The sequence below is a fragment of the Bubalus kerabau genome, chromosome 10 (genome assembly GCF_029407905.1).
Source record: "Bubalus kerabau isolate K-KA32 ecotype Philippines breed swamp buffalo chromosome 10, PCC_UOA_SB_1v2, whole genome shotgun sequence".
Taxonomy (NCBI): Eukaryota; Metazoa; Chordata; class Mammalia; order Artiodactyla; family Bovidae; genus Bubalus; species Bubalus kerabau.
The window spans coordinates 63,764,361-63,786,111 of NC_073633.1; the positions used below are offsets into that span (position 1 = coordinate 63,764,361).

The following is a 21,751-nucleotide window of genomic DNA, read 5'->3' on the forward strand; positions in this document are numbered from 1 at the left end:
AGGTTGGGAAAATTTGAACTTTTCTTAGCTTGAGTCATTATTTTAAAAAGTCCTGTGGTTAGAATATGTTATCAGTGGGTGGCAGTATCTCATTCCACTCATTCTGTATTTCAGCTGGAAGTCATGTATGTTAGTTAATACTCAGATTTGAATGGTGATTTTTCCATTTAGCTATGAAAACATGGCTTTTTATAAAATAACTGTTCTAATAAAAATGCTCCCAATATTGAAAATCAGTGACTGTTTTTGAATGCCTGTCATGTGTTCCTAGATACGTAGGGACTATAGTATCTGCCTTTAAGGAGATTTAAATTTAGTTGAGATAAATTATTAAAAGTTTAAATAACAGTTTAAGACAGAAGAAGTGTCTGAAGGTGATATATAATCAATTGGCAAACACTATTTCATAATTCGGAGAAGGCGATGGCACCCCACTCCAGTACTCTTGCCTGGAAAATCCCATGGATGGAGGAGCCCGGTAGGCTGTAGTCCATGGGGTCGTGAAGAGTCGGACACAACTTAGCGACTTCACTTTGACTTTTCACTTTCATGCATTGTAGAAGGAAATGGCAACCCACTCCAGTGTTCTTGCCTGGAGAATCCCAGGGATGGGGAGCCTGGTGGGCTGCTGTCTATGGGGTCGCACAGAGTCGGACACGACTGAAGCGACTTAGCAGCAGCAGCAGCATTTCATAATTCAAGAGGCGAGAGAGATCAGATTAGGGTAGCCATAGAAGTTTTTATTAAGGACAGTATTCGAGTTCATTTTTGATATAGAAAGATAGATCCTTAGTCTTTGTTGAGTGAGAGGATGGCCTGAAAGTGGATATAGGAAAGTACATGTCTAAGTAAGTCTTGTTCCAAAAACAGTGATAATTGGATTGGAGTCACAAGGTTGACATAGAGAAAGTCTAGAAAAGTAGCATCTTAAAATTATGTAGGTGGAAGATTTGAGGTTCCCCTAGTCTAACTAGCTGTCTGATGCTTTGTTTCTCTCTACCATATTCCTGCCAGCTTGTCTTCCGACTTCTGAGGAGGGAAACTCCACTCTAAATGCAGCACATTCAGTCTTTGAATTACCATCACAGTTATATTGAAATTAAATTTGTAGCCCTTAAAATCTACTTGTTAGCTGTAGTTTCATTTAGAATAAGTCTAATGTTTCTTATGGGCTTCTCAGGTGGCTCAGTGGTAAAGAATCCGCCTGCCAGTGCAGGAGACATGGGGTCAATCCCTTGATCAAGAAGATCCCCTGGAGAAGGAAATGGCAACCCACTCCAGTATTCCTGCCTGGGGAATCCCACGGACAGAGGAGCCTGGTGGGCTACAGTCCATGGGATCTCAAAAGAGTCGGGCATGACTGAGTGACTAAACAACAACATTTCTTACATGAGAGATCACCTCAGACACCTGTCTTGTAATCCCCAAATTTGTTCCCTCAAGCCAGACCTGCTGCTCCTCTGCCCATAAATTTATCTAACTGCTTTGTATTTTACCCTGGTTACTGTTCTGAGCAACTTTCGGTTTGTTTATACACTGGAAATTGTAGGATCTCTAGCATATACATTATGCCCTCTCTCAGTAGATTATGTCTTGTCAGTCATGCCACATTCTTTGTATGTAATTAATTCATATTGAGCTTTCAATTAAATGTCAGTCTTTTTTTTTTTTTTTTTTTTTGCTAGCAAGCCATCTTATATTTGTGCATTTGAATTTGGGACTCAAATATAGACTTACTTCCCTATTGCGTTTCACTCAGTAGTACAGGTGTTTAGCATCTTTTTGAATCCAGATTCCGTTATTTGTGTTACTTCCGTATGACTTACATCATCAGCCTGTTCGATGAATGTTGTTCTGCGTTTTCATCTAAGTCAGTTAGATGAAATTCAGATGTAATTTCTGAATTTTATTACAGAAATGTTAAATGTACTGGGCTGAAGAAAGGACCTAGCAGTATACATTTGAAATCTTTCTCCATTTTTTATTGTCTAGAATATTTCTTCAGCTTATCCCAAGTATTTGCATGAGTCAGCTTGTCATGCAAATGAAATGCACCCTGTCTGCCAAATCTCTTGTAGTCAAAAAAGGAAGTCAGATTTGTATGAGATTGTTTTAATGTATGGTAGATTGTGTGTACCCTGATGTCTTTTGATGACTAAAATGAACTAAATAGACATCAGACTCTTTATTCCAGCTTACAGAAGTATGCTGTTTTCCTTTTTGAAAATTATAACATTTGTCTGCTTTTTGTCTTTTGGCTGTGGCAATCCCAATAATTTCTCAGAGAATATACTCTATGGTTCATTCTTCTCATTGGCAAAATGTATCAATAACCTGGGCATTATTTTTCCAAGAAAATAGAAATTTCATTTAGAGCAGATGAATACGTTCTTGGAATTTTAAAATTTATCTTGGTCTTCTGCTCCAGTGTAGTTACAAATGTACTTTTTTCTTAAACCTTCCATTTTAATTTTTTTAAAGTTAGAATGTAATATTTATTCATTGTAGAAAATTTTTGACCCTTTCTACTTTCATAAGCTAAATTCTTGAACAAAAGACTCCAGAGACAGGACTTCCCTGGTGTTCCAGTGGTTAAGAATCCACCTGCCAATTCAGGGGACATGGGTTCGCTCCCTGGTCTAGGAAGATCCCACGTGCCCCGGGGCAGCTAAGCTGGCGTGCCACAGCTGCCAAAACCCCACACTCGAGAGGCTGTGCTCTGCAACAGGAGGAACCCCTGAGTGCTGCAGCAAAGAGCCCTCACAGGCAAAATTAAAAAACAAAACACATTCCAACGCTGTGAAAAAAATCTACTTATCTAATTTTCTCTATATGTACTTTTTTTTTTGCCATGTAAAGTAACATATTCTTAAGTCCTAAGAATTAGAATGTAGGCATCTTTTGGGGCCATTGTCCTGACTACTACAGCACACTAAGTTCATGTTCAACATGAAGATATGAAAAATGAACTGAAATGCTTTAGATTTTGAATTGCTCACTGGAGAAAAATAACGTTATGTGGATAATCTTGTTTACGAAAACCAGCCACTGACTTGGTTTTTAAATATTTTGATAATTTAAGTCTTACAGAAATTTCATCTGAAATAGTTTTAAGTGACATGCAGTGTCAGTAATTTGTAATATAAAGTCAGCATTGTATTTGGATTTTCTAGAACCAATTCACAAATTTTGCTTAGTGTAGTCTTATCCATACTTAAAAATGGACTTGGGAACTTAAAAAAAAAAATCCAGTCACAATGTTGCAAAAAGAAGTTTTGGTAAGCTGAAGTTAAGTTATTTTTGGTAAAAATAAATTTAAAATGATTTTGTGAGTTTCAATATACTCCCTTTCATTTTTTAATGTTTTTCAACCACTTTAATGTTCTGAAAAAAATTAACCTTAAAAAAAAGTATGAAAACATGTCTGTGTAATTTTACTTTTGTCTTAGGCTCCAATATGGTTCATCAAGACACTGTTGGATCCTGTATTAAAACATTTGCTACTTTTTCTTCATTATTATTTACTGTATTAATTTTTATTTAAAAATATTGCATTAAGAATTTATTTATCTTGATTTTTGAGCTTTTGATGACCCCCTTAAAATTGAAGGTGACATTGAGTGGGATCCTGTAGTGTTGAACAAGGCATTCAGTATGTTTGTTCGTTATAGCGCTGGCAGATAGATATTCCTGCAAGGGGATCTCAACCATGGCTATATGTTGGATGCAGCTGAAGAGCTTGTAAAATGCCTGATGATCAGATTGTACCCAAGAACCAATAAGTCAGTATCTACAAGTGAGACCTAAGCACCAGAGATTATTAGTTCAGTGTGCTGAGAACCATTGTTCATAATTGAACCGTAGTTCAAGGTTGAGAACCATTTATCTGCAATAGTACTTCTTAAATTTCAGCATGCCCGTGAATCATCTGGAGAGCTTATTAAAATAAACATGTATTAGCTTTGGAGTCTAAGAAACTGCATTTGTAAAAAGCTGCTGCTCCAGTGACCACACTTTTAAGGAGCAAAGATTCATGGTGTGTTAGAGAAATTCTGGTGTTCTAACCTCACTAATTGTAGGTCACAGTTGAGTCCAGCTTTCAAATGGACAAACCCAGCAGACTGTTGGCAGCACTTCCAGGTGTCTTAACTAACATTTAAAATCCTGAATCTTGGGTGAATGTACCCATAACAATAAATTAATCCCTTCCCAAGCACTTATTTTGTTTTTGTCTGATAACCCTAGAATCTGTTCCCATGCACGCCCTCTGGAGTTCTGCTGATATAAATTGGGAAGATCCTACAATTGCAGTGTATATTGCCACTTTCCCATAGCTAACCTTGTACTTACACCCCGGGCTAAGCTGGGATCTTACTACTATGAGTGTTCTAAAGGCAGTAAGAGTGGAGGTAGTACTAAGGAGAATGGGCATCTCCATGAGAAGTAATTGCTTCAGGTGAAGTTACTGAAAGGTTTCTGTGCAAGAGAGAGCTGCTTGGAAGGAGAAAGAAGGAAGACTGCGTTTTATTTATTTATTTTATTTTTTAGCAGAAAGATTTTGTGGTTTGGGGATCCAGAGTTAGGCTTCCTCTGTTTACATATCTCCATCCCAAGTCACAGAGTCCCACTTCTTCTCATCCTTTGCCCCTATTGTTGAGGGCAAGTACAAGCCCTAGCAAGATTGTACTTTTAAATAGCATTGTAGATCTGCAGCCATCCACATAGGCACAGGGCCATGTCCTCAGCCAGGTCTGTGTTGGACCATTAAGGTTGCTAAATGAAGACATGTTCAAAGAACTAGATGTCTTGAAATTGTATACTGCTTATGTAATGGTGGCTCAGATGGTAAAGCGTCTGCCTGCAATGCGGGAGATCTGGGTTCGATCCCTGGGTTGGGAAGATCTCCTGGAGAAGGAAACGGCAACCCACTCCAGTACTCTTGCCTGGAGAATCCCATGGACGGAGGAGCCTGGTAGGCTACAGTCCATGGGGTCGCAAAGAGTCGGACATGACTGGGTGACTTCACTTTCATTTTCACTTTATGTAATCACTGTAGGTTTTTCTGCTTAGTTAATTTTAAATATGAGAGTGAGTATAAAAAGTTGAAATATTTCTTTGAATTTGTGAATTGCCATTGTAAATCAGTGAATATTTAGAAGAGCCTTAAATATCCAAGATGCTGTTTCATACTGACAGTAGATTCATATATTGTTGACTATGAACCTTCTCTTTCTTTTTTTTTTTTAACAGAAACTTATTGGAGAAGTGTTTAATATTGTGAGCCAACAGTCAACTGCTCGACCTGGCTGTATTATTGAACTTGATGCAATAACCAACCAAGTAAAAACGTGTTTGTGAATTGGTGATATTAACTTGCTTTATCCCAGAGTGCTTTACGGGCATATGATACACAGTTGAACCTTGAATGTGGGAACTGGGGGCACTGACCCTTCTCACTGTAGAAAATTCACTTATAACTTAACAGTCGGCTTTCCACGTCCTCATTTCTGCATCTGTATATCCAACTAGCTGCAGATCATGTAGTACTGTAATATTTACTATTGAAAAAATTCCACTGAAGTGGACATATGTCATTCTTACATGTTGTTCAGGGGTCAACTGTATTTCATTCAGAGAATAATTCTGTTGTTTGATACTAAATATACCCAACTTCTTTTGATTTCTGTAGTGAAAATTTACAATGATTTATGTACAGTCCAGCTGCATAGAGGCTCAGTTTGTGGTTTTTCTTTTTGTATTATTACTTACTTCAGCTCAGTAGATGCCTTTGGAGTGTTTGGCTTGTTAGGCTGAGTATTATATATTTTTTATGAGATCCATTAAAATGAAGATAGAAGTAGGATCAAAGCATGCATTTACTCTCTAATCATAGATCTTTGATGTGGGCGCTGTTCTTCCCTCGTTGACTTAGGAAAGGAGAATGCTTTTGTCTATGGGGAGTTTGTAAACCCCATCATAGCCCTCAGGATATTTGTTTTTTCAGGGCAGGGTCATGTTTATGGACTGAAGGGGATAGAGTAGTATATTCATTCCAGATATGAAAAAAGGTTACTTTGGTGAGGAAGTTGCCACCACTTTTCAAACAAGGAAATGAAGAAAGAGCTGACCGTATTTAAAAACAAATACATAGTTAGGTCATTATTTTTTCATAGTCCCTTGTACATTATGTCAGGCAAAATTTCCACCACTGTAGAAAAATGATCACATCAGCTCTTGGCAACAGAAATGTGGCTGCCAGACTCAAGTTACTAATTTCAGGAAACCCTTAACCTATAATTTCCTTTTTTTACTCCATAGGGATATGGGAGAAGAGTGTATTAGCTTCATTCCCGTGAATGTCTTAATTTTTAGTGAACTGGCTGTTAAAATTCATTTCCCCAGCGTACTCCCTTCTCTACTCTTCACTATGGTATATTATTACAGACTTTTTTTCACTTAGCATTTCGATTTTTACTTCATTCTTATTGAAGATTTTTTTTCCCTTTCCATTTGTGGCTATCTTTATCACAAGGGCTGGTAAACTGCAAGCACTGACAAATGACTTATGCTTATAAATTACAAACTTTAAAACTCATTCTACATTTGTTTCCAGTGTGCTGTATTATTTCTGTGTACATAAAGGTGTCACCCTTCCCTTTTCTCACATTTGGGCATCCTTGGTGGCTCAGTGGTAAAGAATCTGCCTTCTAGTCAGTCCCTGGGTTGGGAAGATCCCCTGGAGAAGGAAATGGCAACCTACTTACTCATGGACAGAGGCGCCTGGCAGAGTACAGTCCATGGGGTTGCAGAAGGTTGGATACAACTTAGTGACTAAACAACAGCAGCAACATTCTTCTTCCTTGGAGGAGATGACTGTTTATACTTTGACTGTGAAGGGATTTTTTTTTTTTTAGTGTTTCTATATAGAGAGACATAAAAATACATTACAATTTTCATTAAAAATTTGTTGGTCAATCTGATCAATAGTCCTTTAATTTTCTTCTACTATGAAAGGAGGCTGATTTGCTTTATACCCTAAGATTGTAGCCCATCCATTGAGTGCCAGGATTATCACAGTTGCTTCCGTTCCTTGAAATCCAAGGGACAGCCATCTAATTAATTGTCTTGACCTACTTCCACAATAAGTTTTTGTTTGGATTTAGCCTTTCTTTGAATTTCAGTTCACTTTTGTGATTCTAAGTAGCTATTTGTGATCATCTGTACTCTTCTTCTCTGTGTGGTCCCACATGATTATGTAACATCAGCTGATTGTGATGTTTCCGTCCATTCTTTTAGAAATCTACTTACTTAAATGTAGATACATTTTTTCACAGATGTGGTCATTCTCACTGGCTGTTATGGGATCCTTCATAATTCCTACTAGACAGATTTTTTGGAAGTACTTTGTGGAATTTTCTGGGTTTTCTTTTTCTGGTTCTCAAGTGGAATAAGAAAAAGGAACCTGCAGTAGTGTGCTTAATATGGTCTGCATGGCCTTCTCCATCTGGTCTTGAAACCTTTTTTTTTTTTTCAGTATTTTTTTTCCGAGATGCAAACCTGTTAATTTGTTTTTATTAGTTTCACAGTTCTGCTATTGACTATAGCATATTTGAAAGTAATTTATCTAGTGATTTTTTTCTCTTCTTTTTCCCACTATACTTTGTTATTCTATAAAGAATAGAAATTGTTGGATTTATTTCTTCTACATTAGGGTTCTTGGAGAGGTAGTGAGTGGAAGATATGGAATTGCAAAGATAAAACTTTACTTTTTTTCATATTTGTAGTGTGGCTCTAATACACAGTTGCTTCATGTGTTTCAAGAAGACTTCATTAGAGGATATAAACCACATAAGGAAGATATGGAAAAAAAGGAAACAGAAATATTTTTTCAACCATCCCAAGGTATTTTTAAAAATAGTCTTGAGTTTGATACCTTAATCTTAAAAAAACTCTAAACTTTCACTGAATGTAGGTCTTTTATCAAAAGTCATCACTCTCATGATTTTTGACAAATATACCAGTTCTGTGATTATGTTTTTTTCTGGGTAAAGAACATATGTGGGTAAAAATTTGATATATTTATTTTTTAATTAAACTTTTAAAAATAAAATAAAATTAAAAAAAAGAGTGGGAACATTTAAAAAAAAAAAACTTTTTGGGATGTAACTGATTAATAATGTGATAGTTTCAGGTGGACAGCAAAGGGACTCAGCCATACATATACGTGTACCTATTCTCCCCCAACCTCCCTAAAAATTATATTTTGAAAGATACTTTCACTGGTGACATAGCCTTTTGCCAATAAATGTTATTTATGGAATCTAGTTTAATTGTTTAAAAATTTAACCTTGATTGTTCAACACTACAGTTAAATTGTTTTGATTGGTAGTAGGTATCCCTGTGGTATCTTAAGGAAGCCAATTAATTGCAGTATAAGTATACTAAAGATTATTGATGACTGTAGAAGGAAGATATTATGTTGTATGGTATATATACCAGGAAACTCAGGTACTCTGAGCATTAAAGGTACTGTCTCATAGATTTACTTTCTGAAGGGTTGTATTACTTTCTTCTTGAGAGAAAGTAGTTCTCTTAAGGCCATTCAGGGGTAGGATGGGGAGGGAGGTTTAAGAGGGAGGGGACATATGTATATCTATGGCTGATTCATGTTGATGTATGGCAAACACCATCACAATATTGTAAAGAAATTAACCTCCAATTAAAAATAAAATGTAAAAATGTAAACCATATGCTGTTTAGTTTAAACTTTTATTATTTAGCTTAAAATATTCCTTTTAGAGGTTACAACTTTGTAATTATAAAACTTTCATGTTCTATTTGAAAGTGAAATTTGAAAATAGAACATACCGAGTAGAATACTTTCTGTTTGAAGATAGGAAAGATATGTCCTACTTTAAGAATTCATTTTCTGTGATGAATAGTTTTTAATTTTCAAAGAGTTTCCAGATATTTTATCTGGTTATAGCTTGAAAGTATTAGAAGTTTGTGAGTATAGCTTTTATCACAGAATTATGTACAGACTTTTTTTTTTTAATTGTTATATATTTCTTTTTTTTTCTTTTTCTTTTTTTTAAATTTTATTTTATTTTTAAACTTTACATAATTGTATTAGTTTTGCCAAATATCAAAATGAATCCACCAATGTACAGACTTTTAAGGAAGACATTTCTACTGAATGTGTATGGTTAATTTCATTTCCTTTAGTGGAAAATCAGAATGAGTTCCTGTACTCTGTGAGGCTAGCTCAAACATCTTCTCAAACATCAGCATGAATCAGCCATAGGTATATATATGTCTCCTTTAGTTTTTGTAGTTTCCTCAATATTCTTGATTTTATAGCTGTTTTCTTAAGGGACTTGAAATGCGTGTTTCTCCTCTTCCCTTACCCTGCTGCATGTTATACACTGTTAAGTGTTTTGTTTTTGGCTATGCTAGGCCTTTGTTGCTCCATGGGCTTTTCTCTAGTTGTGGCAAGTTGGAGGCTGTTCTCTAGTGGTACATGGGCTTCTCATTGTGGTGGCTTATCTTGTTGCGGAGCACAGGCTTTAGTAATTGCAGTTCCCGGGCTCTAGAGCACCGGCTCAGTAGTTGTGCATAGGCTTAGTTGCCCCATGGCATGTGGGTTCTTCCCAGATCAGGGATGAAACCCGTGTCTCTTGCATTGGCAGACAGATTCTTTACCACCGAGCCACCAGGGAAGCCCAGCATTGTTGGTTCTTAATTTGTTTGGATCCATATCCATATAGAGTCCACACATAATGTTTCATTTCTAGGAGTCTTTTAAGCTAAAGCAGTCCCCCTTTATACTCTTATCATGCCACTAATTTCTTTTAGAGAAAGTTATTTTATAGCAGTTTTTCTGACCAGTTACTTGTGGATATCATTTAAAATTTTTCCTGTGAAGTGCAAATGAGCTCTTATGTCCATCACAGAAGGACATAAGAAAGAACATAATGTTAGGATGTCTCATTTTTAGTGATGCTAGGATTCAGAAAATTCACCTGGTGGCGCCAGTGTGAAATATGCCAGCAATCTGTTATCTCATGGTTTCTTCCATTGATATTGTTGCTTTTCAGTCAGTTATTTCATTAAGGATTGTTCAAGTATGATTTTCTAGTTTTATCAATTCTCATTTATTTATTAGCTGGAAAGCATTTGTAAGGAAAAGCTTTTCCTTATCCACGAGAGCTTTTTGGCTGTCTTGAAATAGAGTTCTTTTTAGAAAAGTCAGAGTAAGTGCTTAGTTCTTTCTCTTTAATTGATGATTTCAAAGGAGTTTGTTCCCAGGTTCCTGCTGGTGGTTATGGATGAATGTTGTTGTCTTTCTTTTTACTTTGTGTGTCATTATGAACCCATTTTAGAAAAACTCTTTATTGAATAATATGCATACAAAGATATATCAGTCATTAATTTTTATATACTTAACATATTTCAGTGAGAACAATCATAATTTTAATGTTCACATTGTCCTGTATTAGACTGGTAAAGATACTTTGAATTGGTCCTGAGTCCTTTTGACACAACCCTGTTAGTTTTGATAATTTGCTTTCTTTCAGGCACAGCAAGATATACCAGCCTTCTCTTATAAATAGCCTTTGCAAGAATGGAGTCACCCCCGCCCCCAAATTGTTCCTTCCCATGGAGCATGGTATTCAGAGGCCACAATTTGCATTTTAGCAGTGCTCCTTGCCAATGAGTTGCCATTATGAGTTTTCATTTTTTTCTATTCTTTCTTTTCATTGAATGAAATATTCTTTAAATTCTGTGGTGATTTACAGTTTTCAAAAGTTTCACACCCATAACTTCATATAATGTACAGGTTTACATTTTTCAAGAAAGTTTTTGCTGTCCTTTGTAGATCTCATTATCCTATATGAAAAATGTAATTGTCAACAGGAAAAATTATGTTCACAAATAATCTTTTCATAAAATGTAAAATTTCTAAAAAGTCTCTTCGGTACCACCACGATCAGCCCTCCATCCGTGACTGTTAATTTTTTTTTAATGCTATCTTACATATAGAAAAAGCAGAGTATATGTTTACTTCATTCTTTGCATTTAATTTCCAGTTTTCCATTTAAGGAGTTAGTGCCCCACTTACTTCCAGGGGCATCCAATGAGGCTGACTTGCTCCTGGGCTTTTCTCCCTCTCTTGCTTTGCTTTCTCTCTCTCTCTTCCTTTCATTTCTTCCTTTCGGTCCTTCTTGTCCTTCCTTTCCTCATTTATTGTTAAGTGCCCTCTTATTTTTGGTATTTTTATGAATGTGTTTTAATAAATTGTGTTCGTTTTTATTCTTTGTTGCTCAGATGGTCCCATCTTTGATCAGTAGGCATCCATTCATGTTGGCTTTTGTACTTAATGACGTAGCCCCATTAGTCTTTGATAGCCACTTAACTTTTAGCACAAAAGATATAAAACTTTCTAAACATCTTTTCTTCCTTTTCCTTCCAGCTTCTATACATACCAAGAGATTTTGTTTAAACAAATGTCTATCTCTTAACCCTATAGAAACATATGAACGTGTGAAGTCACTCAGTCGTCTCCAACTCTTTGTGGCCCCATGGACTGTAGCCTACCAGGCTCCTCTGTCCATGAGATTTTCCAGGCAAGGGTACTGGAGTGGGTTGCCTATAGAAACATGTTAACTTAAATTATTTTCCTTTAACAATAGGATATCGGCCACCACCATTTTCAGAAAAGTTCTTTCTAGTAGTAATTGAAAAGGACAGCAATAATTGCTCTATTCTCCACATGTGGCACCTTCATCTTAAATCCATACAGGCATGTTTAGGTAAGTAATTATATAACAATTTTATGTAGAGATAATGTGAGATAAATTCATTTTTACTGGACATGCTTTAGGTTGGTTAAAATGATGATCCAGTGAACTGTAAATTGAATTGCTGAGTTGAAGTATGTATATGCCAAACTTTTAATTATAGGGCCATAAATTGTTAATGAAACAGGTTAATCTAAAAACAAACCAAATGGGTTCATTGAGACATATTAAATTAATAAATTTGATTGATTTTTAATTAGTATGTACTAAAGGTCTATTATGACTCTGTTCTAGATACCATGTCTCTATAAGTCAGTTTTGCCCGTAAAATTAGTATTATAATTTTTTGTTGGTTAATACACACTGTCATCTGATGCTGTGCACATTTGCTATAGCATATCTAAAAGAAGCAGATTTTCTATTTAGAAAAATGTGATTCTGAAGTTCAAAAGGGTGGAACTGATTTTGTGGAATATTAGGAAATGCAGCAGTGATTAAAAAAAAATTTCAGCCACACTTTTGCCATTCATGTTCATATTGATGTTTTTTCAAACCAGAAGATGTGTAATATGAAGTACAGAAATTGATTATGAATCTTTCTTTTTAAAACAAACTTTGACTTCCTGAGAGAGAATTTAAATGAATAATTGCATGGTTAGCCTTATCAAACTGAATCTGCCTTAAATTGATTAATCCAAAATTTTTTAGAGTTTTGAAAATTGATGATTATATAATTTTAATGATTTTATACATACTAAACATTACAGAAAAATACTAGTGTATATGTTTTTTGTTCCCTTGGTAATCAACATCATCATGTAACTATGTAAATAGCAGTTCTAACTGGGCCCTGAACTGGCATTGAAGAAGTCAAATGATTCAGTAGAACCTTTACCCATGCCTGGTTGAGCCTAATCCTCTTGTGGTAGGAGGAATCCCCAAATCTTTTCAAAGCCTTTGGAGTTAATTCTTGGCATAATGTGTTGTTTCACAGAAATGCAGGAGTAGAGGGATCTAAAATCTTGTCAGGAAGATAATTTTATTTCTTTTTTTTTAAATTGAGGTAACATTGGTTGATAGCATTATATAAGTTTCATGTCTACAATAGTTAATTTGACTTCTATATACACTACAGTTTGCTCATCACCAAAAGTCTGGTTTCCATCTGTCACCATAGAGTTGACTCCCTTTACCCGTTTCACTCCCCACCACCCCTCTTTCCCCACACACATCCTCTTTCCCCTTTGGTGACTACCAATCTTTTCTCTGTTTCTGTGTTAGTCTTTATTTGTTCATTTATTACTTAAAAATATTCTACATATGAGTGAAACCATATGATATTTGTGTTTTTCCATCTGACTTATTTCACTTATATAATACCCTCAAGGAAGAGAATTCTTAACCTACCAGATGGGGACAGAGGGTGAGATGAACATACAAATATAATAAATAAATGTTGCAGAGTATCTCATACATGTCGCAGAAGCACAAATAACTAAATCTGCTTAGAGATTTTTCACTTCACCTAAATGCGAAAGCTGAAAACTTTTTAAACAAAGATCAAGATCACTGTGCTTACAAAGCCATTCAACTAGTACTATCTGAAGTTTGTCTGAAGTTTCCTATGTTCTTGAAATCGTGTTTATTGTTTCAGCATTTGATAGTTGATAGGCGGGTATTTTAGTGTCTTCTTTGCCACTAGCTAATTATAGGAGCTTAGGAAAATCATTAAGCTTTCCAAGTTTAAATTTCTTCATCTCTTGAGTGAGTCAGTACCTTGTTATTTGTCAATTTGATTTATGACCTATCTCTTGCAGAAACACCTCGGCTGCTTATTAATGCAGATTTCTGGAATCTACCCCAGAACAACTGAGTCAGTGTTTCTATGTTTAGGCCTGAGAATCTTCATGTTAAAGCTTCCTCAAGTTTTTGATGTGTTTTCAAGGTTGAAAACAGTGAAACTAGGGAACATAAGTTTTTTTTCCCTATATCTTACATGTTGTGCTTCTTCACTGACAGTATCCCTGTGATGTAATTGATGATGCTAAGAAAGGGTGAAATAGTTTAAGAAAATTCTCTCAAGGAAAATTTTAAACTTGATCTTGTCTCCAGAACATTTTGAAGAAACTCTATTTCTTATATTATAACAAAGTATTGTTCTAGTTCATGTACACAGTGATGATAGTAATCTATTTCATAATTTGTTTTCAAAGCTAAAGCTTCAGAAGGTGTTTCATCAGAGAGTCTACTTTCAGTCCCTGGACAGAAGCATGTAGACTCTTCTCCAGAAACCTCTCCTAGCATGAGCCCCATGTCACATTCCTCATCAATTGCCAACCTTCAAACTGCTAGTAAACTGATTCTGAGTTCTAGATTGGTATATAGCCAACCTCTTGATCTCCCAGTAGGAGTTGAAGTAATAAGAGCAACACCTTCAGCAGGTAAGATGTTAAAACTGGACACTTGTAGCTCAGAGCAGTCTTCAGTGCATAAGATGGATGTCTCTTCTGAAACAGGTGTAAATTTGACATTAAAAGTTTTGTTTTCTAACAGACTCACAGACTTAGAAAATGAGCTTATGATTACTAGGTGGGGGAGGATGGAGGAAGGGATAGTTAGGGGGTGTGGGCTGGACATGTACACACTGCTGTATTTAAAATGGATAACCAATAAGGTCGTACTGTATAGCACAGGGAACTCTGCTCAATGTTATGTGGCAGCCTGTATGGGAGGGGAGTTTGGGGGAGAATGGATACATGTATATATATGGCTGAGCCCCTTTGCTATCCACTTGAAACTATCACAACATTGTTAACTAGCTATGAAAAGTGAAAGAAAGTGTTAGTCTCTCAGTCACGTCCGACTCTTTGTGACCCCGTAGACTGTAGCCCACCAGGCTTCTCTGTCCATGGAATTCCCCAGGCAAGAATACTAGATTGGGTAAGCATTTCCTTCTCCAGAGGTCTTCCTGACCCAGGGATCAAACCCACGTCTCCTGCATTGCAGGCAGATTCTGTACTGTCTGAGCCACCACTGCAGTATGAAAAAAAAATTAAAAAGAAAGATCTGTTTTCTACTAATGATGCATCTTTTTAGAAACATGTATATATTAGAAATTATTTCCTGTGATAAATATAAAATAAATACAATCAGCTTGTCAGATTATGGTGTGAATGTTTTAATGCAGGGTTTCTTGCCTGCACTGTGGTTTCCAGGGAATTCTCCAGGAAAGAAGACTGGAGTGGGTAGCCGTTCATTCCCTTCTTCAGGGGATCTTCCTGACCCTGGGATCAAACCCATGTCTCCTGCATTGAAGGCAGATTCCTTACCATCTGAGCTACCAGAGAAGCCCCCTATAAATAGGAATACTGTGATAGCAAAATTGCAAAGAACATATATGTTCATATGTGAATTATTGAAGCTTTTTTTTTTTAAAAAAATTAAGGCTTTTCATCCACATTGTGCTATTATAAAGTATGTTTGAACAGGAGTTGGCAGATACTTTGGGGGGAAAATACAGGATACAAGTTTATAGTTTGGTTTGCTTAAAGATACTGACTTTAGCAAGGTGGATAAAATAGTTTGGAGAACAGGACTGACATCTGAGTTTAAAATGATCTGTCACTTGCGGAATTTGTGATTGAGGAGATCCTAGAATAGTGTTTTTGAAGAATCAAAATCAGAGTTTCAAGACTATTCCAGTTACTGATGAATGATTTTGAGTATGAGATTCTCTTACTCATCCCTAGCTTTTGAAACTTTCAAAGTATTTGGAAAGCTTATGATATATGCAAATAAGTTTATTAGAATTAATAATGATAAATTCTATTTTGCAGGGAATTTATAAAATGCTTTCAAACATCTTACTGGACAGTAACACTCCAAGGGAAGTAGTAACATAATCCCCATTAGATAGGTAGACCAGACTCAGATGTTTAAGTGGCTTTCCCACTGTTAGGAAGGTGTTGATAGACTGGAACTTGAATCCAGGCTTTCTGATCAATCTTAAGATTAAGATTAACCAATCTTAATCACTGTTACCCCTCATGTTATAGTTGACAATAAATGGGAAATGTTAATCTTTTGGCCATCAGGAATAAATATGATAGTTCTAGTTCAGTGTTAGGAGAGCATGAATTAAACCTGTGAAAAAGGTGAGATCTAATGTCTGTCTGGTTGACTGAAAGCATTTTGTGATGGAGTAGATCTAGTGTCTGGATTATTTGAGGGCCAGTTAGAGGAATTTGAAGGGCAAATTCTAATGACTGTTAATGTATTTATGATGAAAGTGATAAAAGATATAGCATGAAAGTCCAGCGAAGTGTGTGTGGTAAAGATGTAATTTATAGCAGATAACAGGTTTATTGATTGATTAAACTTTGACTTGTTTGATTGATTTTGAGTTTCATTTTAATGAAATATTTGATTTAGTAAGGGACTACAGAGTTATTCTGAACAAGCTCATAGTGGATTTGAATTAATCACATTCTAGACTTTGAGTATTAGCATATTATTTTGTAATTCTCTTACTATGATGACCTACTTTTTCTTTTTTAAGGCCATCTGAGTTCCTCTTCAATTTACCCAGTGTGCCTTGCACCTTATTTAGTCGTTACAACTTGTTCTGACAATAAAGTACGCTTCTGGAAATGTTGTATGGAAACCAACCTACAGTGTAAAAGTGATGAGAAGGAAACCTATCATTGGAGAAGATGGCCCTTGATGAACGATGAAGGAGAAGATAATAGCAGTACAGTGAGCATCGTGGGAAGACCAGTTGCTGTTAGCTGTTCATACACGGGTCGCCTTGCAGTGGCTTACAAACAACCGATCCACCACAATGGTTTTGTTTCGAAAGAATTTTCCATGCATGTTTGCATATTCGAATGTGAATCTACAGGAGGGTCAGAATGGGTTTTAGAACAAACAATTCATCTTGATGATTTGGTCAAAGTTGGGAGTGTACTTGATTCAAGGGTCAGTGTTGACAGTAATCTCTTTGTGTACAGCAAATCAGATGAACTTCTGAGCAAGGATAGATACCTTATTCCGAGTATCAAACATTTAGTACATTTGGACTGGGTATCAAAAGAAGATGGTTCCCACATTCTCACAGTGGGAGTCGGTGCTAATATCTTCATGTATGGGCGGCTTTCAGGAATTGTGACTGAGCAAACCAACAGTAAGGATGGAGTAGCTGTCATTACTTTACCACTAGGTGGAAGTATCAAGCAAGGAGTTAGGTCACGATGGGTTCTTCTTAGATCTATAGACTTAGTGTCCTCTGTTGATGGTACACCTTCATTGCCTGTCTCTCTCTCTTGGGTAAGAGATGGGATCTTGGTGGTAGGAATGGACTGTGAAATGCATGTATATGCGCAGTGGAAGCACGCTGTCAGATTTGGAGACGTTCACACTGATGGTTCTGAGGCAGAAGAGACAGCAATACAAGATCATTCTGCCTTTAAATCTAGTATGTTGTCAAGAAAAAGTATTGCTGAAGGAACAGCTATTGCTGATGATGTTTTTTGTTCACCAACTGTAGTTCAAGATGGTGGCTTATTTGAAGCTGCGCATGTCCTTTCCCCTACTCTCCCACAGTATCATCCCACCCAGCTGTTGGAATTGATGGATTTAGGGAAAGTTCGCAGGGCCAAAGCTATTCTCTCGCATTTAGTAAAATGCATCGCAGGAGAAGTTGCAGTAGTTAGAGATGCTGATGCTGGAGAAGGCACTAAGCGACACCTCTCTCGAACCATCAGTGTAAGTGGCAGTACAGCAAAGGATACAGTCACCATAGGCAAAGATGGTACTCGAGATTATACTGAGATAGATTCTATTCCTCCACTACCCTTGTATGCATTGCTTGCTGCTGATCAAGATACAACCTACAGAGTTTCAGAAGAAAGTACCAAAGTGCCACAGAGCTATGAAGATCATGCAGAAAGTCAACCAGAGGACCAGTACTCAGAGCTGTTCCAAATCCAGGATATAACAACGGATGATATCGACTTAGAGCCAGAAAAGAGAGACAACAAATCAAAAGTAATAAATCTTTCTCAATATGGACCAGCTTACTTTGGCCAAGAACATGCTAGGGTACTTTCTAGTCATCTCATGCACTCAAGTCTACCAGGCCTTACCCGTTTGGAGCAGATGTTCCTTGTAGCTTTGGCTGACACGGTGGCTACCACCAGTACTGAGCTTGATGAGAACAGAGATAAGAGTTACTCAGGTAAATACTCTCACTAAAAATTTAGAAAGTTATTGTCAATAGAACTAACTGTCTGTGTTATTTATATAATGACTCACGTATTAAATTGCAATCTTTCTTTAAACCTTACAGGGAAATGTTCTCTCTAGTTGACAGTTACTATTAGGTAATATGATCAGTTGTGAAAGAAAAGACAATTGGGGTAGACTCTGACTTGTGCACATAACTTTATGTATTTGTGATATCTGTGTATATCCTCACCTGAGTTTTTATCCTGAAACTCTTATATAATTTTGGACATACAGTCTTTTTTTTTTTTTTTTAATAGATTGATTCTGTTTAAAAATAAAAATGGTTTATTTTTATTTTGCTTTTAGTGATAAAAATGGCCCATTTGTTAATTTTACTATTGAACCACCAGGTTTGTAAGGAGCTACCCCACCCCCCCCCACAACTCCCCTGGCACAACTTGTTCATCTTCACATTTCTAGGTACAAATAATTTTTTTTATAATCACCTAATTTTCTCCAAAAAGTCTTGAGAAAGAGGTTTTCATACATTTTAATGTAACGCGTGTCTTGCTTAATTCATTCTGTAACCAGAAAAATTTTGGCTACCTCCTGAAACTAGATTCCATTGTTTTTTATGCAGATAGTTGAAGGTAATGGTGTTGATTCTAAATGATGACATTAGCAAAGGATACCGAAAATGATTGATCATTCATTCATTCAGTAAATACTGTGGAGGAGTGAACAATTGCTATGTGCCAGCAGCTTCATGTACTTTATCATATTTAATTATCACAACAATCTGCTAGTAGGTAGCCATTATTATACTTTATTTTTTTAGAGGAAGACACTGAGAGATTCAGGAACATATAAGATCTCATAGACAGTAAATGGCAGAACTGAGATTCAGATATGGATAAATCATTGCCTCCAAGCCTGTACTCTTTTAATTATTTCACAAGATTTACAAGTTTGAGGAAAAAAGTCTGTTCCTCAAAGCTACCTGGAATATCTCTCTTCATATAGACTTATGCCCTTGTAATGTGTCTCCAAAGTTTTTTGTAGATTAAAATAACTAGTGACTTTTAGAGGATTTTGCCTATGACTTATTTTATAACTCTAGTAATTAAAACTTCTTTGAATCATTATGAGGTTGTATGCAGTAGAGCAGGATTCTTCCCAGAAGAGCCTTAAGCCTTTGGAAAACTTAATATTTATTAGTATATATTAGAGATTTTACTCTGGGGTATTAAGAAAATAGCTATGTCACAATCTGTGAAAAATAGTTTAAATTTTCGGATATAAAACTGCATCCTTCAGTTCAGTTCAGTTGCTCAGTCATGTCTGACTCTGCGACCCCATGAATTGCAGCATGCCAGGCCTCCTTGTCCATCACCAACTCCCGGAGTTCACTCAAACTCACGTCCATCTAGTCGGTGATGCCATCCAGCCATCTCATCCTCGGTTGTCCCCTTTTCCTCCTGCCCCCAATCCCTCCTAGCATCAGAGTCTTTTCCAATGAGTCAGCTCTTCGCATGAGGTATCCTTAAGTAGGCAATATAAAAATTGTTCCTCCTATTATAGACTTTCATGAGGTAGATGAGGCAGGAATGAATGTCTCCATTTCACAGGTGGGAAACTGAAGCTCAGAGATTAAATAGTTACTTATCTCAGTTGATGGATTCTAAGTAAGTGAATCCCTCCTTTGTTCAGATGAGACAACCTAGAGGTATTCTGGATTCAGCTTTCTCTCACTCCCCAATCTAGTCCATTGTCATATGCTGTTAGTTCTACTGTGTGGAGACTCCAGACATTTCTCATCACCTCTCCTGTTACCACTCTGGTCCAAGTCACTGTCACATTTTGCCTAATTATTGACAAAGGCTCCTAAAACTGGTTCATTCCTGTTACCTCAGTCTGTCCCTCACATGGGAACTAGTGATTGTTCTAAAACAAAATCACCTTAAATCTCACCTCTGCTCAGTAAACACTGGTGGCTTCCCATCTCACTTTAGAAAAAAAGCCAAATCCTTCAGTGGTCTACAAGGCTCCAGGTGATCTGTCTTCACATCACTCTACTGCATTGGCTTTCCTGCTGTCCCACAAACACACCAGGCACAGTTGTCTCAACATCTTTGTACATACTGTTTGCCCTGCACAGAATACTTGTCTTCCAGATTTAGGCACCCTTCACTCCCTAACCACCTCAGATTTGTGCTGAAATGTCATCTTGGTGGAAAGTTCTTCCCTGGTTGCATAATATAAAATAGAACCCTCTTACTCCAGCACTCCCTTTTCTCCCAATCCGGCTTTATTTCTCTCTGTAGCATTAATTTTCCCCTAGACACATTACTTCTTTGTTGTTTCTCCCTGTCTCCTAAGATGTAAGCACCCTGGAAGTAGGGACCTTGCCTTATTCCTGCCCAATCTGCAGTACCTAAACTGTGCTTCCGATGTAGCAGATGCTTAATTTGTTGAATGGATACATGAATGAGTGTATGAACAAATACAGCTGATGGGAAGTAGAGCTGGAACTTTGACAGTTTAAAATGTTTTATTTTCTTCAAGAAAATATTTGATTCAATACTCTTGAGTACTTCCTAAGTGGCAGTTACTGGGCTAGGTGCTGTTAGTATTTTTCTGTTGCTTTTATCCAACAGTGGCTATAATTTTGAGTTAACTTATGCTTTCATACCTCTGCTCAACTTTTGACTAAGAGCAAATTTGTGAAATCAGAATTGGAGTTCAACCTTAACTTGGTAACACTAGCCTGAGGAGTCAAATTTCAAATATGGATAGTACTGTATTTCATTTGAGCTAACCAATCTAGAAAATATTAACCTGTTTAATTATATAATAAATAATTTTACTTTATTATGTAATTCCTAGTTTTTAAAATAGGAAAAATTCTCATAGGGAATATTTTTTAAAATTATACCTATTACTTTATACTGGATTTCAAAATTTCTTTCCTTTTCATTTATTATGAGTAGCTCTAAGTACTGTTATTACCTGTACTGATAGGTGCTTACATTTTTCTCAAATTTTTTCTTTTGACCATTTTATTATATACATGTACTTATTGAGAAGCTATATGTATTGATAAAGATATTGAAGTATTCAGAAAGGAATACACTCAAAAATATGTATTTTTTGTAAATTATTATTTAATGTTTATTTTCTAACTTTCCATTGGTTTATGACCTGTTGCATTCCTTTTTCCTTAAATTATATTGTCTTTAAAGGAAGAGACACATTGGATGAGTGTGGTTTACGGTACTTATTGGCGATGCGCTTGCACACTTGCCTTTTGACATCGCTGCCTCCTTTATACCGAGTACAGCTACTTCATCAAGGTATTGTTTGAACCTTTGTGCAACTTTTATTTCATATTGAAGTGGTTGGTATATTCACTGTTGTGTATAAACGTTAGATAAGTCATCACATGCATACGCATCGCTAGCCTTAAGATCTTCCTGTCACAGGGTAAACTTACCCTTTTACTGTGTTATTTTTCGGCTGTACTCGGTGACTTTTGCTCATCTGGCTCAGTTTCTCAGACTTCAGTCATCAAAAGTCATAGTAATTTAGGAGTAAACTGGGTAGTCTGGTGTTATAACCTAAAGTGGTCCTGAATTTCTATGATATCTGATACCCTTGCTTTAAAAATTTTGCCCTATGCATTGTTGTTTGTGTTTACTTTAATATAAGCATTATAAGTTATTTAC

General features: G+C 36.3%; 1 protein-coding gene across 2 annotated transcripts in view; it reads left to right on the forward strand.

Moving 5' to 3' along the window:
• The window catches only part of DMXL2 (Dmx like 2), a 171,168-nt gene that overhangs the window by 99,818 nt on the left and 49,599 nt on the right, over positions 1-21,751 (forward strand). For both annotated transcript variants that reach the window (XM_055537960.1, XM_055537961.1), the window contains exons 14-19: positions 5,251-5,340; positions 7,785-7,902; positions 11,694-11,813; positions 14,015-14,242; positions 16,360-18,036; positions 21,269-21,379. In XM_055537960.1, the coding sequence (XP_055393935.1) occupies positions 5,251-5,340; positions 7,785-7,902; positions 11,694-11,813; positions 14,015-14,242; positions 16,360-18,036; positions 21,269-21,379 (2,344 nt within the window). The remainder of the gene's footprint in view (positions 1-5,250; positions 5,341-7,784; positions 7,903-11,693; positions 11,814-14,014; positions 14,243-16,359; positions 18,037-21,268; positions 21,380-21,751) is intronic.